We start from the raw sequence: 19,777 nt of genomic DNA, 5'->3' as shown, positions 1-19,777 counted from the left end.
TCCCTCTCCCAGTGCCCGCTCTACGCCCAAATATCACAAAATAGCCTGTGCTCTGAATTCCTGGGCAGGAGTGCAGTGCAGATGTATACACGTGGCTATGTGACTTCACTCTTACTGAAAAACACATATCAAAGAAAACACATCATCTACCTCACCAACTATCAAATGATATTGCAAAACAGTTATCACTGCCACTGATGAACTGCACACTGGGGAGTTTCTAGCAGTGGCAAATGTAGGCTTTCCCACCAGCAGGGAGATTCCAGAAGATCGCACTAGATCCTACCAGGGATCTGGGAGCAAGGTACCAGCTGGAGTTGCTTTTGAGTTTCATTCACAAGACCAGGTAATATTAAAGCATGTATATCATAGATGCATACGCCACTTTAAACGAATGTAAGCAACCTTTTTTTGGTCTCAGCTATTTTAAGAAATCAAACCGATGCACAACTTGGGAGTTTCTTTAATCTTTCCAAGACCAGGTTTATAAGTAAGGCCCCAGATCTGCAAGACCCCCCCAGTTCTGCATGCACGAGCAGATAAAGAAAAACAAGACCATCACAGAGAGCTGCTACTGCGTCCCCCTCCACAGACCCCCCCCCACCCCCCACTGCACATTACATCACACAAAAGTCTCCAGTGGAAGGAAGAGGGGGGTCTGGTTACACCCACAGCTTTTCAGAAATGACCCGCTACAAATGACACAATTCACCCTTTTCAGAGAGAGACAGAAAAACACAGGAGAGTGGAGGGGATGAATTCATAAGGCCCTGCACACCGACTTAATGGTAGAGCAGATTACAGCTGATTACAGGCACGGGGCCTGAGAGCTTCACAGATAAAGATGCTTATCTCCAGGCCTGTTTCTGCCTATTAATCCACACAGATGGACACATTAATAAAAATGAGTTAGATTTCATCAACTAATGAACAGAATGGATTGCCATTTCCCAACTAAGTCTGGGGTCGGCAATCCCCGGTCCCGGAGAGCCGCAGGGAGTGCTGGTTTTTATTTTCACCCGAGGCCGTTTTCACAGCTGTGATTCGGTTGCTTTGTCCTGAATCGCGGACTAAGATGTTACGATGTTGCCCTTTCCCTTTGGTTCATTTTGTGTTCACACAGCTTCATTTAACAGCGGACCATAGCTTGTAAACAAATGGCATATGCGAGCAAATTGTTCTCTTGTTGGCCAGAATTTTGTTTCGGGAAATTTATCGTCTTCCTTTGGGACAAAAATACAACAAAGTAGGCCTATCTAAAATGGAGCAGCTACGTGTATGGATAATTCTATGAGTTGCCATTCTCTGGATGGTATACAGTGATCCGAATATGCACAAAATATTCACTTGGAACATGAATCATGGCTATGTCTTGAAAACAACGTGTTGATACATTTGATAAGACAACTGGCTGCCTCCAGACACCTCCATAGGATGTGTTGTCTTTCTCACTGTTTCCAGCTACCAAGCTACCTAGTCGCTAATGCTACAAACAGAATGTGCTGCCCCACAATTCAACGCAAAAGTGTCCCATCATGAGTAGAGTTTTGTACAGCAGATGAGTTGTTTTTTGGTTCCTTGAGTCGATTGCTTTCTCACTGCAAAGTAACCACTTCAGAGTTAGCTTGGAAGCCCTCTCTAGACCACCCTCTCTTGGCGGTCTCAGCCCGCTTGTTTTGGTCGGCACCAGAGTGCGATTGCGGTGTTCGTGCCTGCCCAAATTAACCGCAACAAGGTGGTAAACGCAAAAGGGTTCGAATCAACCAGGCTAAACAAGGCATGTGTGAAAGCGCCCTTAAAAATTAGCAACCAATTCAGACCAAAAAAACAAGGTGAGGAGAGTTAATGGTGTAATCAACTGCTTTCAATTGATCATTTAAGCGCTGAGTAACAAAAGAAGCCAGCACACCCTGCTGCTCATCAAGTGCACCAAGTTAGCGTAATACTAGAAAGGACCGACACCGGGGATCTGTAAATCAAAATCTGGCCCAGGTTCTCTCACCCCCCAGGTAATTTAACTGAACAATTAGGGCCAGACTGGCTTCACACCTGACTCCCAGGTGAAGGGAGGAGGAAGGGTGGCAGTTCTCCGCCCTTGAGGATGGTGATTTGAGGAAGAAGGGGCCTACACCAAGGGCTAAATGTGTAACTGCTGTACGAAGATCTATACCTTTACTCAGCACCAGAGGGCAATCACCTTCAGTGTAAAGGTTGTTTTGTTCCTTTTCGGTTTGCATAGAGCTGTGCTGTATTATTCTCTAACTTACATACACTCCTATTATATCATAAATACAACCAAAATACGTAGAATTTCACCTGACCATATTTTTTTTGAGCCACAACAGCTTCACACTTTCAGAATGGGCATTGATTAAAATAATGTCCACTTACCATCTACTTCACGTCTAATTACCACTGCATTATGTTTTAATGACACACACACACACACACACACACATTAGTTGTAATATGAAGATATGTATTTAAATATTGTTGCTGGATATGAATTTCACTGACTATTTTTAATTTTTAGGCGTTTTTTACACCTAAAAGTGTCCATCACAAATTTAGATATAATAGAGAGAAGAACCACCTATAATATCATTCATAACTAATCATTTAAACAATTTTGTGGATAGGATTTTAATCTCATCTGGTTCCTCTTTTTGTTTCTCGTCAACAGAATAGGGATAAAACGTAGCTACATACAAAAAAAAAAGATTCAAAACAGTGCTGTTGCCTAAGGTGAGACGCTTTCATTTTAAAACATGCTACACTTGGTTAAGTCTGTTTTGAAAGTAGATTTCAGCTAATTAGTTAGCAATGTGTAGGCAAGCTAGCTAATGATACTGATCAGGAAAACGGCAAACAAGTTTTTGCCTAGTTCATCGCAACAATTCCTCTAACGGAGGGAGACTCATGAGAAAAGCCTACATCTAAAGACCAAAGCCTGATCACATGGTTCCACTAACAAAAACGTGTTTTTAAAGTAGCTGCAAATGTGCACTGTCCAGCCTTCATCTGGCAGGCAGAAATCGCAGAAAGTGCTTTTGCTATTAAAGACTTCTCTATGACCAAGAGTCATGCCTTTTATTCAGTTTACATGCAGCATTATTACGTCCTCAGTACAAATACAAAATTACCCACATATTCTTATTTTATTTTATTAAAAATTAATCACACACCATCTGCTTTTCTGCTTACTTTGCGGTTGTGAAAACTATCGGCATATCTGGACTGCAGGGTTTCAGCCGTTGCCTTGAACAACATGGATTCCAATGGGGCCCCACAAAGGGTGTTCAGACTGTTTTTGGTTAAAATCAGTCGAATGAGTGAACACAGAAGAAACAAAAGAAGGCACAGCTGACTGCTCATTACAGCAGCAGGCCTTCATGTCTGACACATAAGACGTTCCTCTCCATGACGTGGCCCAAATTACACCAGTGGGCAGGGGCGTGTCCGGGACCTGGAAGAGAACAAACCTCTCTGGTTCAACACAGATGCGCTGGAGAGAGAAAGGGACCAGCGAGACGGGAAACTGCAGCCTGGACCTGGTATCAGAAGGAGCCCTAATGGAGATTTGGTGCACAATGACCTACAAACCTTGGCATCTAATAACAAATCACACATCTGTGCCGAAGTGTTCGCTTACTTTAATTCTTTCTTTGGCAGCGTCTTGTTAGTAGCACTGGGTCACGACCCGAAATCAAGGCCGCCACCATCTCCAACCCGTATCCCGCAAAGCCCCCCCCCCACACACACACACAGCACGACACCACGCTGTGTAATTCAACCCCTGGGTCAAGCTGTCCCTGAACTACAAAGCAAACAAGGGCAGCTGGGAGCAGAGGAGCTCCAGCTCATTAGCCGGGCTGCTCTTCAGGTTTGGGAGGGACACGGTGTGAGCGGGGAGCTGTAGACTGCGGGCGGTGACTCTTCAAGCCTTTCCGTTCACCCTGTCCTTCATCTCTTCTTTCTCTTCTACCCTCCGCTTCCTTTCTGCTTCCTCGTCGAAACCCTCCGTCCTCTCGGTGCAGCCACGCCCGCGGAGACGCCGCGAACGCGCGACGTCATCGCCTCGCTGCCATCGCCATGACAGCGCAACCACAGGTGACTGCACTCAGGTTACCCAGCTCTCTGCCCATGACTCGGTCTCTCCCAAACTCTAGAGTGGTGCAACGGTTTTACAAATGTGTTGGGCCCACGCACAGCGGTATTGTCAGAAACACAGCTGTCTCTATCTTTATGACTGTTCATCTTTGCAAATGTTTGTCTACTCAACCAAAAAAACAAGCAATATGATCCATCAGCTAGGCACAGCCGACCTGTGTTAAAGACATGTTCTTAATTTTCTCCTGAAGTCACTGCCATCGAGCAGTGGTGCGGGCCCACCAAACGCCAGACTGACAGGCTGATTCACTAACTCCTCGTAATTAAGAGCTTTCAGAACAGTTGGTCAAATTCTCTGTAATTTTCTTTCACTAATACTGTAATGCAAAACCAGTTTACAGTACACACACACACACACACACACACAGAGGGGGGGCAAAAGGAACAATTATGCACTACATGACAGCTGAAAAACAGCCACAGACAGCACAGGGCGGGGGGGGGGGGGGGGGGGGGGACGCCTCTCGCTGTGAGAAACCTATGTTGAGTTTTGGACGTGTGGTTACTATGGGAGAGTGCTGGTGGGGGCTTCCAGTGAAACGGTAAAGAGCCCTATGGGAGCAGAGAGGACAGCTGGTCTTCTGACGGAACCAGCACAGTGTGGGTGTGTGTGTGTGTGTGTGTGCGCGCATGTACGTGCGTGCGGAAGAACAGACTCTGTTACAGATCAGTTTACAGCGAAGTCTGGCCTCCACTGTCTGAAGCCTGCACTGTTAACACACACGGACAGCCAAGGAAAAACGGTTTCAGAGGGATACCTTCACTCCACCCACTTCTGCCCGAGGAGACTTCAACAGCAACAGCTGCTGTGCATACACATCTATTCATGGCTTACAGCTGGCCAGTATGAGTGTAAGTTACTGGGAGATTATCAAGTGAAAGCACGTTTCAGCTGGTAATGAATTGTCTCTAATTATTACATTATGTTATACAATCATTGAACACACTCTTATACAGAGACTCACAAAAGAGCCAAACGAACATCAGCGTTAGCCTCAGGAATACAAGTGTGTTATCAACAAGAAGGTTCCAGAAGGCCCAATTATAATCAATGAATGTAAAGTTAGCTGAACAAAGCAACAATTAATACGGTCAACAAAAGAATCTTGCCATCATACTGCAAACCATCATCTTCACACAGATATACCTTTACTATTATCCCAAAAGGAAAAAAGAAGGTAAAGAAAGACAGTGAATTATCAATCACTAAAGTAAAAAGAAAAAAAAAGAAAAACATGAAGGAAAAAGGCTCTCTCGGTCTGCCTTGGCTTCATTGAGAACTACACTGAACCGCTTTGTCCCATCCTCATAATGGCACTACTGTACCCATGCACATGTCTGCCCATACGGGATGAAGATAAAGAGGAAATGTGAGAATGAACAGAGCTCGTCTTTAAATTTCCGATCCAAGGGAAGCAGTGACGCAGTCAGATGTGACGTAGACGTTCCCCCCCCACCGGTCCGCTCTGGGCCTGTACCAGCAAGGACCAAGTGCAGAGAAGAAGTCACACACAACGGGGAAAAAAGAGCAAATAAATTAATGAGGAGTCAAGATCGATGCATTGGGAGAAGCCTCGGGTGGCAAACTAATGAGGCGGTCTCACAGGGGGTTACGTAAGAAGGCTGCACTGACAGCCAGAGCCCTTTCCCAGAAGCCTGCTGGGCAATATGAGGAGATAGAGCCGCTGGGGAAGGAGAAGAGACGAGAACCATAATACGGTTCGGCTGCGACAAGATCGATTCAAAATGGCCTGAGGTGGGAGGGGGAGGGGGGGAAGGTTGAGAGAGGACACTTACCCGCTTAAACAGGGGGTACTGGGAGGAGCAAACTTTATCGCCCTCCCGTTTATCACACCTGCTGTCACACACTCTGTGTTTGGCCAGGCTCCCAGGGGTATAGGGGAGGAAACTGGCCACCGTGCCTGCAACTCGTACCTTATCATCTGTGTAACGCTCCACTGATCTCCAATGGCGAGGTGCTGAGCTGGTGGCAGCTCGTTAAAGCCTGTTTTAAAGCTCTCCTTCGGATTTTCCTCAAACTAAAACAGTCTGGAAGTGTAATCTTGCCATGACCTGAAATACGTAAGGAATAATACCCTATAACTGAGTCAGCTATGAGTCCACTTCGTGCTGGGCCGGAGCACCGCCTTGTCGGGCAGTTAGTTCCTCATAACTGACTCGCACATAAGGTATTATCCCGCGTATACCACGGCTAACTGGCCAAAGTAATGTAGCTATGGACAGTTTATTTTTAGTTAAGAAACAAATGTATCAGGTGAAAGAATCGTCCCTGTTGCTGGGAAGAAATAGATTCGTGCAGGCTAAAAACGCCGGCTGCGACTAAAAGCTGACTGCATCATCACTGAACAAAAGTTCAGTAGCTTACCATCGCCGAAAGGAAATATAACGTTTGGCTATTAATGAATGTTAGCTCGCGAAATAATGGCAAGCAATTTATAGAATTAGTAGCCAATTGTACCCAATCTATTCTAATTGCCCATGTGTTAGCTAGGGACACACCGCCTACACCCTGTCCCTCAGTAGCCCAACGGATCAGGCGATCCAGAGAATGACACCCCTTCTCCAACCCGCATCGTCCCGCAAATTATGCCGCTCCACGTGAGCCAGCCAAACTCAGCTTGGGCAGGACAAGAACGAAAGTTTTAGGGAGAGAGGCAACACAAACTGAAATGAAGATTAGAGTTTGGTTGAACATTGACATGGTAGCACTCTTTTATACAGTGCCTGTGGGCCCATTAAAAAAAATAAGATATTATTTTCAAATGTATTATGCAATGAGACAATTGCATAATAAAGTTTTCAATTGTTAACCTTCAACCAGAAAGAAGGGGGGGTCATTGACAAACTCCAAAAAATATAAAATATGGGACACAGTTTACAAATTATGTGTCAGACATAAAGCACATATGGAGCATGGTATATATTCATGAACTTGTTTTGTTATGGACTCATAAGTTCATTGACAGGCGTGTACAAGAGCATGACAAAAACATTGTGCGTTCAGCGTCATTTAAATACTAAGTAGCATGTGCTTTGCATGGGTTGGGCATGAATTTGTATGCCTCCATCATGTGCGTGTGGATCTGACAGAGATCCACTGCGGTCAGAAAAACAGGTTTATATCCTGAAACACTGTGAGCAGCATGAAACACGGTGAGCAGCTGGGGATTCGTGAGGACGGTGTTGTCTGAGCTGAAGCAGACACCAGCGCTCAACAATGACCACCCCACCCCCTTCTTCTTCTTCTTCTTCTTCTTCTTCTTCCCCCTTGACCTTTATGAGGAAATGTGAGGCAGTGGGGTACAGTTGTTATTATCATTGTCTTCCTGTGCGGAACAAAGGGCGGCACTGTGGAGGACGCCGCGGCGAGCGATTGGCCGGCGTGAGGAGGAGGCAGAGCGCACGGCCGCGGAGGGGAGAGCGAGCCGCGCGGATAATGGCCTCCTCTGTTCTCCAACCTGTCTGACCGCCGGGGCTCTCCTCCCGACGCCGGCTCCTCGTCCTCGGCCTCTCCCTCCCCAAGGCCGCCGCGAACGCCCAGCGAAAAGGGCAAACAACTCCCATATGGAAAAGCTTGAATGTCAACATGTTAACACTGCCGCCTGCATGAATAGGATGCACGACCTGACCCACCCAGAGAGGGAGAGGGAGAGGGAGAGGGGGAGAGAGAGAGAGAGAGAGAGAGAGAGAGAGAGAGAGAGAGAGAGAGGGAGAGGGAGAGACTTAATCACACCCGAGGGAAGGTGTGTGAACAGTGTTTGACAGAATAGAGAGCAGGCAGGCAAAGCTATTGAAATGTAAAATGAGAAAAATGGAGGGTGATTCTCCAGTGCTCCTTTTAAAGTTTGTTAAATTCTGTGATCTGGAGCCAGTCGAGGGACAAATTCCACCGCCTCAAACTAATGGCAGCAATACATCGGAAAAATACTTGAGCTGATTGTTTATTTTTGCTGGGCATAAACCCTCACGCACTGGAACTTATGGACTTTAATTTAAGACATTACTCAAGTGAACAGCCACACATTTCCACAAGCAATAGAGTTTATGTACCTCATTCAAGGGCAAAATAGCAGTGCCACAATGATGAACTGAATCAGCAGCCTGCTGGGTACAAGAGCGGTTCCTTACCCATTAGCCTATGTCAAAACCCATTTCACTTGAGTTTGGCTATGTTGCCGAAAGAACCATTAGGCCCAGGCCTCCCATTGCTTTGGCGAGTGCAATCCAGCGTTTCACGAATTTCAACACGTAAAGGTCCGACAGCCAGCAGAACGTTTTTGGCGGCTGAAGCACCATACAGAGAAACAACTATACAGTGGACATTAAAGCAGAGTCAGTTAAAATGAAAAAGACTAGCCAGAGGCTCTCAGACACAGACACACACACACACACACACACACACACACATTTGATAATCAGCACTACAGTAGCTCTGGGGAGGATATAGGCTAGCAGTCAGGCCCATGAGATTACTGCCAGCATTGCACAGGAAGTCAACAGACCACCATCTTTCCCAGCGTTATTCTGCAGAGCACCGAGGCCCGGTCCCAGGCCCAGTCTCGCAGCTGGTCAGTTAGCGACCTACGCCGTCGCCGAGAAACAGGAGCAGCCATGCTGGGAAGGGGAGACAAGGCGCTGCACTGATGCCAGTGTGAGAACACGGTTTAATTTTTAATATCCTCCACACCACTGGTTTCAAGGGCCTCGGGGTGGAACTGTGTAACCTAATACTTAATTAAGCCCTATTCTTAACACCTCCACATACAAACAACACACTTTGCAGAAATGTAAAATGCAAAAACAACCTCTTCAGTGGCATCCATTGTATTGTTCCTATATTACCTTTAATGGGGTGACCTCTCTGCACCTTTTTTTTTTCTTTGCAAGTAGAACTGACTTAGTTGTCGGCCACTCATTAAAAAAAAAAACCCATGTATATCAAAGCCGCATTTATCTAAGCTCCATAAACTGTTATACTGTAAATCCTCAAAAGGCGTAACGCTTTTCAAAGTGGTGAAACAGGTTCTCTCATATTATTTTCTTTAAGGCACTCACACACACTGCAGTTAACAGGTGACTGCACGTATAAATATTTATATTTGACACTCATAAGCAATGAGCAACGTATCTCGAACATACTGTCCAGGAACTAAGCAGCAGGGGTCTCGGTTGAATGCTGTGGATCTGTATTCGTAAACACCTGCCAGTATTGTAGGTACCCGCTTCAAATTGAGTCAAACACCCGGACCAGAACGTCAAGGTGACTCTGCAGTTCTGAATCTCATTCGTCACCCATCGCATCGCGTATGTTCTGCCCCGAACATTTAATTCCATTTGGAAAGCGCTCGAGCAACCAAACACACTCGATCATAAACCAGCCCCGTGACGTGACAACGCACCATAAACCGTTTCGGATTATTGGTATAATACAAAAGGACACGTGGAGAGCGTAGACGGGTTCATATTTCAGAAAAGGGAACATGCAAAAATGCCGTTATGCCATCAGAAGCAACAGCTGTATGAAACTTTAACTTACTTGTATGGAGTCGTTCGCCATCGTTTATGCTGTCAAGTTTCAGAGGCAATTTTAGCGAGCTTGCTACTTAGCTAGCTATGAGCTACCAAAGCAACTGTGCGCTTATATCATGCAAGCAGTAATGAACTGTACACGGCTTTGTAATGCTATTTTTCCTCCAGATTGTGAGTTTATATGTCATTAATGAACAAAGAATCCCATCTTCGCCTCCAACAAATGTTTTGAAAGAAAGTATTTTAATCAAGCAACTGCCATCAAGAAAAGTCCAGGAGCAAAAACTGTGTCCGCAGAGTACCGCGTCTCCACTTCGCCGCTGTTCAGATCCAACTGAATATCCCAATCAGCATTACTGGAAGTACGCCGCGTCTGCTGCTCTCTTCTCTCCCATTCAGTATAGTAGCAGAGCTTTTCAAAATAAGAAAAGGCATAAAATATTCAACACGTATCTGAACGCATTATCTTAGTGGCAGAAGGGTATATGTTGTATGACGGTTCTTATCTGGCTAGCTGAGTAGTTACAGTTATCAGTAGATGGGGTAGCTAGGTAATTAGCCAGCTAACAGTTATACAGCCAGTGAGATAGCTTGAAAAACGCACACAGCCCCATGCGATAGGATCAAAATATCTGGTTGGTACTCGCTTGATACACTAGTAGCTATCAGTAGTAGCTAACGTTAGCGGAGACGCTGGAAAACTAACGAACGCCCTCTTTCCCTCTCATTCTAGTATCGCATCCCCGACGCACGCCAATCCCCATATCACATGCCACAAAACCCCTCTTTACAGTCGCGGTATTCCATTATCCGTTGAAGCGCATATGCATTGGACGGCCCTCTTCTGTAGAAGACTCCGGAAGAAGGCAGTGGTTTTCAGCAGTAAGAGCAGATTTTCGCCCTGATTAACCACTGGCTGTAGGTTGGCAGTCTCCTCCGCCAGAATGCCGCTGATGGTTCGAGCGGGAGGACGCTCTCTTTCGCTGAAGCTCTCCGCCTGATGCTTGCCTTGAGCAGCAGAAGGGAGGCAGGACACGGGAGCGCGCCCAACGTGTCATGTGACTGGTCTTTTTGTGTTAAGTCTTGAACTGGCAGCAGCGGCTTTTTACTCAATACCAACTGTTGAACGCCCTTTATGGAGACCAGTGGTTCCCAAACTCGGTCCTGGAGTAGCTAGCTACCCCTGTGCATGCTGGTTTTCGTTCCAACCACAACTGCAATCCAAGCTGCTAATTTTCCTTAATTAGGTGTTTCATGTTTAGAGGGATTACTTAGCCTCTTAAACCACATTTTGACTGCTATGTATGCCATGAATAATACAATTCCCATGCTGATATTGTGCTTATTATGCTAGATTACATTACATTACATGTAAAAATTACATAAAAAGTGGTAAATTAGTTTTAACTGATCAAATTAAAAACACTGAATTTAATCTGTAGGTCCCTAAATTGTGAGTGTTGACACCTGGCCACCAAAACTAGCCATTAATGAAGAATTTAAAGGCAAAGCAAATAATAACAAGGCAATCCTGCACTGTTAGTTAACCTCAGTCTTTTATTTGTTACCTTTTCTTATGTAATAGTTTGCAACATGGTGCAATAAGCACAATATGAACATGGCAGTTATATTCTCCATGCCATTGCAAAGCTATTTCTGGCATAACATGCTTTAAGGTAAATAATACATTTTAAAATGAAAAGCATCCAATTAAGAAAGATAAACAGCTTGTTGAAATTATTTGATGGCAATTGGGTTGGAACAAAAACCAGCATACACAGGTGTACTCCAGGACCAAGTCTGGGAACCTCTAATGGAGACTCTTCATTCATTTATTGGATGACGTTTATGAGATTTAATGCAATAGGAGTATGATTACTTTTATTGTTGCCAGCATATCAGCGCAACAGTTTTGTTAATATGGGCATTTCAAAATAAATCTTATGTATGTAGTATAATAATCATCATCATCATCATCATCATTGTCAGAATCATACTCATCACAATATAATGAAAGTTTCCTCATTATCAGCTTATTGTAACCATACTTACATTGCAAAATACATGCATAATTTAGACAAGATAGATTTACGGATCTTGATGGGGATTCTGGAACCTATACGCATATCCTCATATCCTCTTTTACTGGCACAGTAACACAAGTTGGCATTCTATTTTCTTCAGGCACACAGTTGGAGGTCAATGCAAATCCACAAACTTGTCCAACAAGGCCGGCTTCTACGTGTGTGTGTGTGTGTGTGTGTGTGTGTGTGTGCGCGTGTGGTCAATGCAAAGCAGATATTTGCGTAGCAGCAGGTCTGTTTAAAGAGACGACATTCCTTTCAGCAATGAAAATGTGTAAACATATCAATGCTGAAAGGAGCACGCACACATATACACACAAGTTACTGATAACTGCTTATCCTGCTTATTCATAATTGTGCACGACCAATAACTCCTAGTTTTTCCCTGTAATTTCAGAATCAAAACTGTGAGATAATATTTTTGCATTCATAAGCATGTCATAAAATCGCTATTATCTCTCCTAGAGCACCCTCAACTGGTAGAAAGCGCCCTTCTCTGGGAAATAATGCGTGCGAAGACACATCGCGCCCCCTAGCGCCCGACAATGGTCGTTTTCGTGGGATTGAGAAGCAATCACTAATTCTTCAGATGGGTCGCAATCAGAGTTATTATTAATCACAAAAAACTACGTTGCATTTACTGAAAGCCTCTAAGACAGGAAATTAAATTGATCAGCCCTAACGCTCGGCTAACGTAGGCCTGACCCATACAACCAGACTTTTAGTTTGAACAATACTAGTACAATCAATGTAAACGACTTACGTCATTGACAACGATCACCTCCTTTGGTTGGCGGGAACTGTGCTCATATCAGACATTAGGTAAGATATTGTGAGGCTAGTTTTTAGTGCGTTAGCTAGCGGCCATTGACAACTTCTTTGAGTTAAACTAACGTAAGCTACTTTCAGCTTATTGTATTTTATATGTAAAGCTAGATACAAATAGGCCCTACGACGATACTGTTATAAGAGTATTACTACAAAGTTTGTGAAATATGTTGTTTTGCTACACGTGTAAGTAATAAGCCTTAATATAGTGACATTAACAGAATGATGTTTTCAAAGGTGGATTTTGAAAATGACAGACAAGGTATCTTCCGAGGACCCGTGTCTGTACTTCGGAAAATTTCAGCAGGTGACAGCAGACCGTCCAGAAGCATCCGCCGACCCAAGAAATGGTGAGGGACAGGCTAACCGTACAAGTAAACTGGCAAAACTTAGCTAATGCCGTTTTTGTGACGTGTCGTATCGCATTTTCAGTCGAGAGTACTCTGGCTTCCCCCAAATGTGGACGGAAATGCTGCTTGGAGCAGGCTCCCCCAGAATCCGCCCTCTGGTACCACACCACCAACAAGATGAATGACAAGTTTGATCTGATTGAGCAGCAGCTTCAGAACCTTCTACGTAAGGCTGATGAGTTTCAGGCACACCTTGTGTACAGGTAAAGTAGGATAGTAGGACCTGTATGGTCTGGACACCACTATCTTTGAGTGGATGTTCTGTAACCAGCATGGTAGTTATTTTAATTGTATATAGTTTGTGTATTTCAATGTATGTGTCAAGAGTTGACAACTCTAACGCTTTTGGCATTAGACTCACCCTTTGAGGGTCTCACGCCATCACACGGTGCTTTTTTACATAGAGGGCAATGCATCTCACGCTAAAATGTGATTTATTTCAGAGGGGAGCATTTAATCTAACGCCAAGGCAGCCCTGAAAGTTGGCAACTCCGAGTGTTTTCTGATACTACACTATACGTGTAGAAAATACTCACTTTGATACACAGGCATGACCACCTGCAGAGGGAGGGCCTGGCTCTTGTGGTCCCCACATTTCTGCGCACATGCCAGCCTTACTTTACTTACCTGGAGTCCACTGCGCGCAGCTCCCTGCCTCAGCGAGCTCCACTGCCCCCTTACATCAGGACGCGGGTGAGCCCCAGGGCGCGGGGTAGGGTGGGTTATCGTAAAAAAGCAGGATTGAGCTATACGAGTATGTAAAAATGCAGGGATTGTGTAGGCCGGGCCTTGTTTTTTTACATATTTGTCTGTGCCCCTGTTTATCGCTATAGCTGTTAGAGTTCTCTCAGCAGCTGAGCAGTCGTCTGGAACAGCTTGTGTTGACGTACGCCTCCTTCGATTTCCTGTCCCTGGAGGAAACGGACCCTCTGAGGTAAAGTTGCAGGCCGCAGAAACATTCACACACATCACACACACACACACACACATCACACACACACACACATCACACACACACACACATCACACACACACACACACACATCACACACACATCACACGCACATCACACACACACATCACACACACACACACACACATCACACACACACATACACACATCACACACACATCACACGCACACACGCACACACATACACACACACACGCACACACACACACACACACACACACACACACACACACGCACACGTCTGTCTGCCTGGTACGAGGCGACCCCTCTGCTCATGGCTCCTCCGGTTCCAGCGTCTCACATTTCTACGTGGGCCAGTGCCAGATGGGCCGCGTCAGCGTGTCAGCGTTCCGGTACTGCCGGCCCGCCCCGTTCGACCCGCGGACCGGGCGCGGGCCGTACAAGCGCATGCGCTGGAACGTGGAGAGGGAGAGGGGGCGGCACGGAGAGACAGGCCGAGACCAGGAGCAGAAGACAGAGCGAGGGAGAGAGGGCGGCGGTGCTGAGTAGTGAGTGAAGCTTAAGGGAGCTATTAGCTTAAGTGGGCTGTAAGGCAAATAAAAGCCCAGTTAGAGGGGTACGTTTTGGGTCACAGGGAAGCAAATTAGACTTTACATAAAATGGAAGAGTTAAGGGTAATTAGAGAGCATTGTCATTATATGATAAAGGAATATATAGGGCAAAATGCAGGAAGATTTTTCATGGAAGAAAAGAAACAGGACTGACCTTTTAATGCAAGAGAAATATATATATATATATTTTTTTTACCTCGACAACTTCAGCCCTGATGATTTATTGAGTGTATGATTGGAATGTTAGAGGTAAACATAGAATCCCCCCCCCCTTGTCATTTTTTAAAAATTGAATTCTTATCTTCCCACAACCAGCGCTCATTTATAAAGAGGCACGTGTGCACAGGGCTTCTTTCTTCCCTTATCTCTCCCTGTGTGTATGTGTGTCTGTGCGTCTGTGAGTTATTTCCTGTGCTATGAGGATGGGCCTGAGCGGGCGAGCGAGGGGGAGGCTGAGAGAGAGGGAGAGAGAGGGCCAGAGACAGAGTGCTGTGTGAGCAGAACCTGGTCCATCGGGCAGTGGATCCAGACAGATCCAGACCCACAGGAAGAGGACATCTATGACTGGTAAAGACCCTTTGGGGACCTCCTCACTCACCCATCAGGACAGTACCATGGCCAAAGTCTCCCATTGAACATCCACATTAGCACCCACATGCATTCTTTTCAGTTTTTAGAAGAGGAATTCTCAGGCAGTTTCTAAATTACTTTTTGGTTCCTGTTTAAAAATGACTCGTAGAGAATAATTAGAACTTACTTTGACCAAGAATTAGGCAATATCTCTGCACTAGTATCAAAGCTAAGCCAAAAGTAACATTTAGAGTAACACTTTCATGAAGTAAATGTAAATTACTTCTATGTAAATGTAGAAAAATATCACAGTACCTAAAATAGCATTTAAAGTATCTTGCATTCACCTGCTGTAGTTGTCATGAATCTGATTTAACTTATGTTACAATTTGTGTATTTATTAATAATTATAATCTGTAAAAAATGGAAATTCATGAATATAATCTGCTCTGTGATTTTTTCAAGAATGTTGATATGGTTGTATTTCGGAATGAAGCTGTATACACAAACATTTCAGTGTCAACCAAAGATGCTGCTTTAGAGCTATAACCTTCCACAGCAACATTATCAAACAGAAGATATGTTAAGAAGTGCTGACTTGATGAAGGGCATTTGGGGTGAGTTTTGGAAAGTTTTGTGGGACTAAAAGAAAAATAAATGAAGACAGGGAAAACATGAATTAGGCAAATAGAATGCCCTTGCTCCTTCAAACGTCAGTTCAAAGCCACGTCAGTTACAGACGTGGCATATGTATGGCAGATGGGGAGAGGTGGATGCACAGGTTGATCATTTATAAGTTAGGCTTTCTGCATGTTTCTTATGTTTTTTTGCTCAAAGAGGAGCTTAGGGAGTCCCTAACTTCGACCTCATAGAAGAGACATTTAATTACTCATCCGTGTCTCCCAGGGTGCTGTGCTCTGTCCCACTGGGCCAGTATAAACATCTGCTGTGTCTGGGGACAGAGGAGCCCACTGTCTGCATAGCCACAGACTACCTGCTGGGGGTGCTGTTGCTTCAGGAGGGCCAAGGGAACAGCCCAGTGTCCACGTGAAGAGACTCGCCAGAGTACACACACTACACACACACGCAGCTTGTTATATCTTGCATTCAGTAGTTGGTAAGAACAGTCAGGAGGAGACGACGGCGCAGTTTAAATTTGTACAATAATGTTCCTGTCAGTCAACTGTTCCAACACTCCAGCATCTGAACCCTGTTCATTTTGAGTTTATTAAACGTTCATTGTAAACATTCACGCTCTTGTATTTTGTGTCTCACTCTCTCGGTTCTTTTTTCCCCCCTTCTTAAAAAGTGTCGTTTATTTTAAATATACCTAAAATAAATCCTCCTTCCTTTCATTTATGAAAAAAAAAAAAACTGAGGCAAGTGTAAATTACTGTCCTGCAGTGATGGCAGCATTCACCAAAATGGCTCCTGTTCTTAAATGGAGAAGTTTAGTATAGTGGTTGGAAACCTGGCCTTGTTACTCAAAGGTTGTGGTTCCAGTCTCAGCTGAGGCACTCTTATTGTACCCTTAACAGACCTGGGTCCAATACAAATCAAAGAGCTTTCTCTGCTTTACTGAGCTTGTCTGCATTACTAATGCTCTGAAAAATGCATACCCTTTCTTCTGGTCCTCTTGGTTGGCTCAAATGCACCAGGCAAGATCAATTGAGCACAGAAAAGTATTTACATATTTGACCCAGGTAAAACATTTAAATGAACATCTGGCAGTATAAACAAATTGTGCACAAAAATGTGAGCGCTCCGGATTAGAGGGTCTGTGAAGCGCTGAAGGCAGTGGAATGTAAAACAGGGTCTGTAATGGAGTGGCATGTGAAGCTGGTGCAAGCATGTAGTAAGTATGTGGCTTAGAAACACAAAACAAGTGAGGGCGGGTCTTGAAGAACATTTTTTTTTTTTTTTTTTTACACTTACAACACATACAACTGTCGACAACCAAAATTACAGCAGAACAATGGCACATTTAAAAAAAATAACAATACACTAAAAGTTTTTTATTTTCAGGAAACAAAAAACCTCAAATGAAACAGTAAATGAATTTAAATTGACATCAACAAATTGTAAAAACAAAATTACCCCCAGCTAAAGAAATCCTTCAAATTAGGCTGTGCTCGACAGCTTGTGAAAACACAATTCTTCATCTAGAACCGTCTTTTTAAAATAACTCAGACATACAAGAAAGATGTAAGGGTGTAAGTGTATGGGTTCAGTTTCACACAAGTATTTTCAATGTGTGATTGTACAGTAAATATACACTTTTTAATGGGTTGTAATATTTTTTTCTACAGTCTATGGCTGTAATGGATAATTCCTGTATTACTGTACAGTAATACTGTTGGTACCATATCGAGCAAGCTGTCCACTGCCACCCAATAGTGGTCAATTCTTACCATCTTAGCCCTTTTAGAAGGGAATATTGAGAAAAGTGTACAATACAACAATGGGAGGGTTAAGAAGTAATTCCAGGAACATTGAACGCTATCTACTCTTAACAGGTAAAGACACATTTCACACAGACATTTCATGGGTATAATTTAAATCATCTGAGTATCTGATCCCTATCATATAACCAAATCCCTAGTTGATATAAATAATTCAGAGCAGAAGGACATGTACATGAAACATTAAACAGTTATTACTGCTACTAAAAAATAAAAATCACACTAACAGGCACACCTAGTGCACACAAACATTGAAGCTACATCATGAAATTTAAATAAATATTTATCCAAGAACTATGTACCCATGAACTTCAATACTCTAAAACAATTGCTTCATGTCTAATAACCTATAAATAATTTTCATCATTTGTCATAAAACTACTTCACAGCTCTTCATAATTCTAGAATACAAAATAAAGGAAGTCATTTTGCAAATATGTAATAAACTAGCACTAAAATAATTTCCCTTTTAAATAGAAAATGCAAACCTTAAAACACTAGCATAAAACAGAAAAAGTTCAGCTTCCCCCCCCCCCCCCCCCAGCAAATGCATTGTGCGTGCTGCTTTGGATCCCAGACGGAAGACTACATTACTAACTCCTTCACATCGGTAGCATGCCAATCTGTGCACTATACTGCAAGCGGCAGTGCTAAGAAACTAACCATTAATAAAGGATACGCAGCAAACAGATCGGTGATTCTGCATTTTAAAAGAGCGCTACATTTTCAAACGCAGAAAGGCAACGCCGCGTATGATTCATAGAGCCTGGGCCCTGGTTTAAGGTGCACAGACTATCGCGCCTGACTGCATTTCGATTGAGCGACTTAATGTTCTAGCTCCCCCGAAACAATGCCGGCTAGATTGGCTAATTATTCCTATCTGTGCGTGTACCGACTAGTCTCCAATCAGAATGGAGCATCTGGCTGCTCCAGATTAGCTACACAATAAACTACTGTGTTAACTGCAATTTATAAACTACACACAACCAAATGGCTCCTGCCAAAATAAAACTACATAACTTGTATATTCCAGCAATAACCCATTCAACTGCAGAATCATATTTGAACAAAACTTACAAACTGAAAGCATTTACCATGAGCAATGCAGAATTATGGTCCGCACTGCAGCATGACGTAATGACAGACTTGAGCCCCTGCAGGTGTTCAGAGAACACCTCTGTGGCTCATCTTCACAGCTGTGATAGTGCAGCAGTGGAGTATAAACATAAAAACCCAAGGCTCATGCTGCAAAGTGTGGGCTCAGTGGCCCTCATGAGTAATGAAACGACCAGCTTTAAAGCAATCACTCATTCACAGTGACAGTCAAATGTGACTTTGGGAGGCCATTAGTCATACTTCCGTTGTACATCTATGATATGAGAACAGCTGGGCCATATCAGCAGCTACCCTCGACGCATGGGTGAATTTAGGCGGGCGAACCGGATTGAAATTTTAAAGTACATCAGATGTTCGACATGCACACGCTGCATTCAGTACCAGTGCATAGTTCTACAAAACCACCAGCGGAGCTGCGCAGTCAAGGCGTTGGCGGAGGACACATCGTGCGCAGCCAGTACGGGAAGGCCGAGGGCGATGAGAACACCCCGGCCAGCTGCCGACTTCCCTACCTGGGCGACACTGCAGCCAATTACAGCTGCCGACTTCCCTACCTGGGCGACACTGCAGCCAATCAAAGCTGCCGACTTCCCTCCCTGGATGACAACAGCCAATCGAAACAGCTGTCCAGTGGCCCAGGGTGACACTACAGCCAATCAGAGGAGTGCAGGCAGCCATGACCAGGAGGGCATGTCACAGCACTCATCTGTGCTTAAGCAGGACCAGCCACCACTTTCCATTAAACCTGACCACAATTTAATCAGTCGGCCACCTTTTGGAAACCAAATATTTCTGATGGCGTCTCACAGCAGCTTCCCAAGTTTTTTTAATAGATAGATAGATAAGGGCGTGGAGGAGCCACGTCGGGTCGCTCACCCTATAGTGCGACTCCCCCAGGTCCTCTCAGTACCTCTCATAAATGGATAAATTGTTTAAAACTCTCCCCTTTGTAAAGAAGCAGAAGTTTTGTCGAGTCGTTGAACCTCATTGCGTCCCTGATTCTCTGCCACCCTGAGCAGCAGCCATATGTACCGGGGCCCGT

At 44.4% G+C, this 19,777-nt stretch overlaps 2 protein-coding genes across 2 annotated transcripts in view; one reads left to right on the top strand and one right to left on the bottom strand.

Annotated features, from left to right (window-relative positions):
• Positions 1-10,886, bottom strand: part of pkn1a (protein kinase N1a) — a 48,058-nt gene extending 37,172 nt beyond the window's left edge. The window contains exon 1 of the mRNA XM_061227805.1: positions 9,728-10,886. Within this exon, the coding sequence (XP_061083789.1) occupies positions 9,728-9,748 (21 nt within the window). The 5' untranslated portion in view covers positions 9,749-10,886. The remainder of the gene's footprint in view (positions 1-9,727) is intronic.
• A 1,658-nt stretch (positions 10,887-12,544) lies between these two features.
• Positions 12,545-16,280, top strand: c2h19orf67 (chromosome 2 C19orf67 homolog). Its single transcript, XM_061230502.1, has 8 exons — positions 12,545-12,626; positions 12,870-12,982; positions 13,065-13,245; positions 13,591-13,735; positions 13,876-13,976; positions 14,309-14,524; positions 14,990-15,154; positions 16,064-16,280. The coding sequence occupies exons 2-8, from the start codon at positions 12,883-12,885 to the stop codon at positions 16,206-16,208; spliced, it is 1,053 nt and encodes a 350-aa protein (XP_061086486.1). The 5' UTR covers positions 12,545-12,626; positions 12,870-12,882; the 3' UTR covers positions 16,209-16,280.
• Positions 16,281-19,777: the final 3,497 nt, after the last annotated feature.

This window comes from Conger conger, chromosome 2 (assembly GCF_963514075.1).
Source record: "Conger conger chromosome 2, fConCon1.1, whole genome shotgun sequence".
Taxonomy (NCBI): domain Eukaryota; kingdom Metazoa; phylum Chordata; class Actinopteri; order Anguilliformes; family Congridae; genus Conger; species Conger conger.
This window is presented reverse-complemented; position numbering and strand designations above follow the sequence as displayed.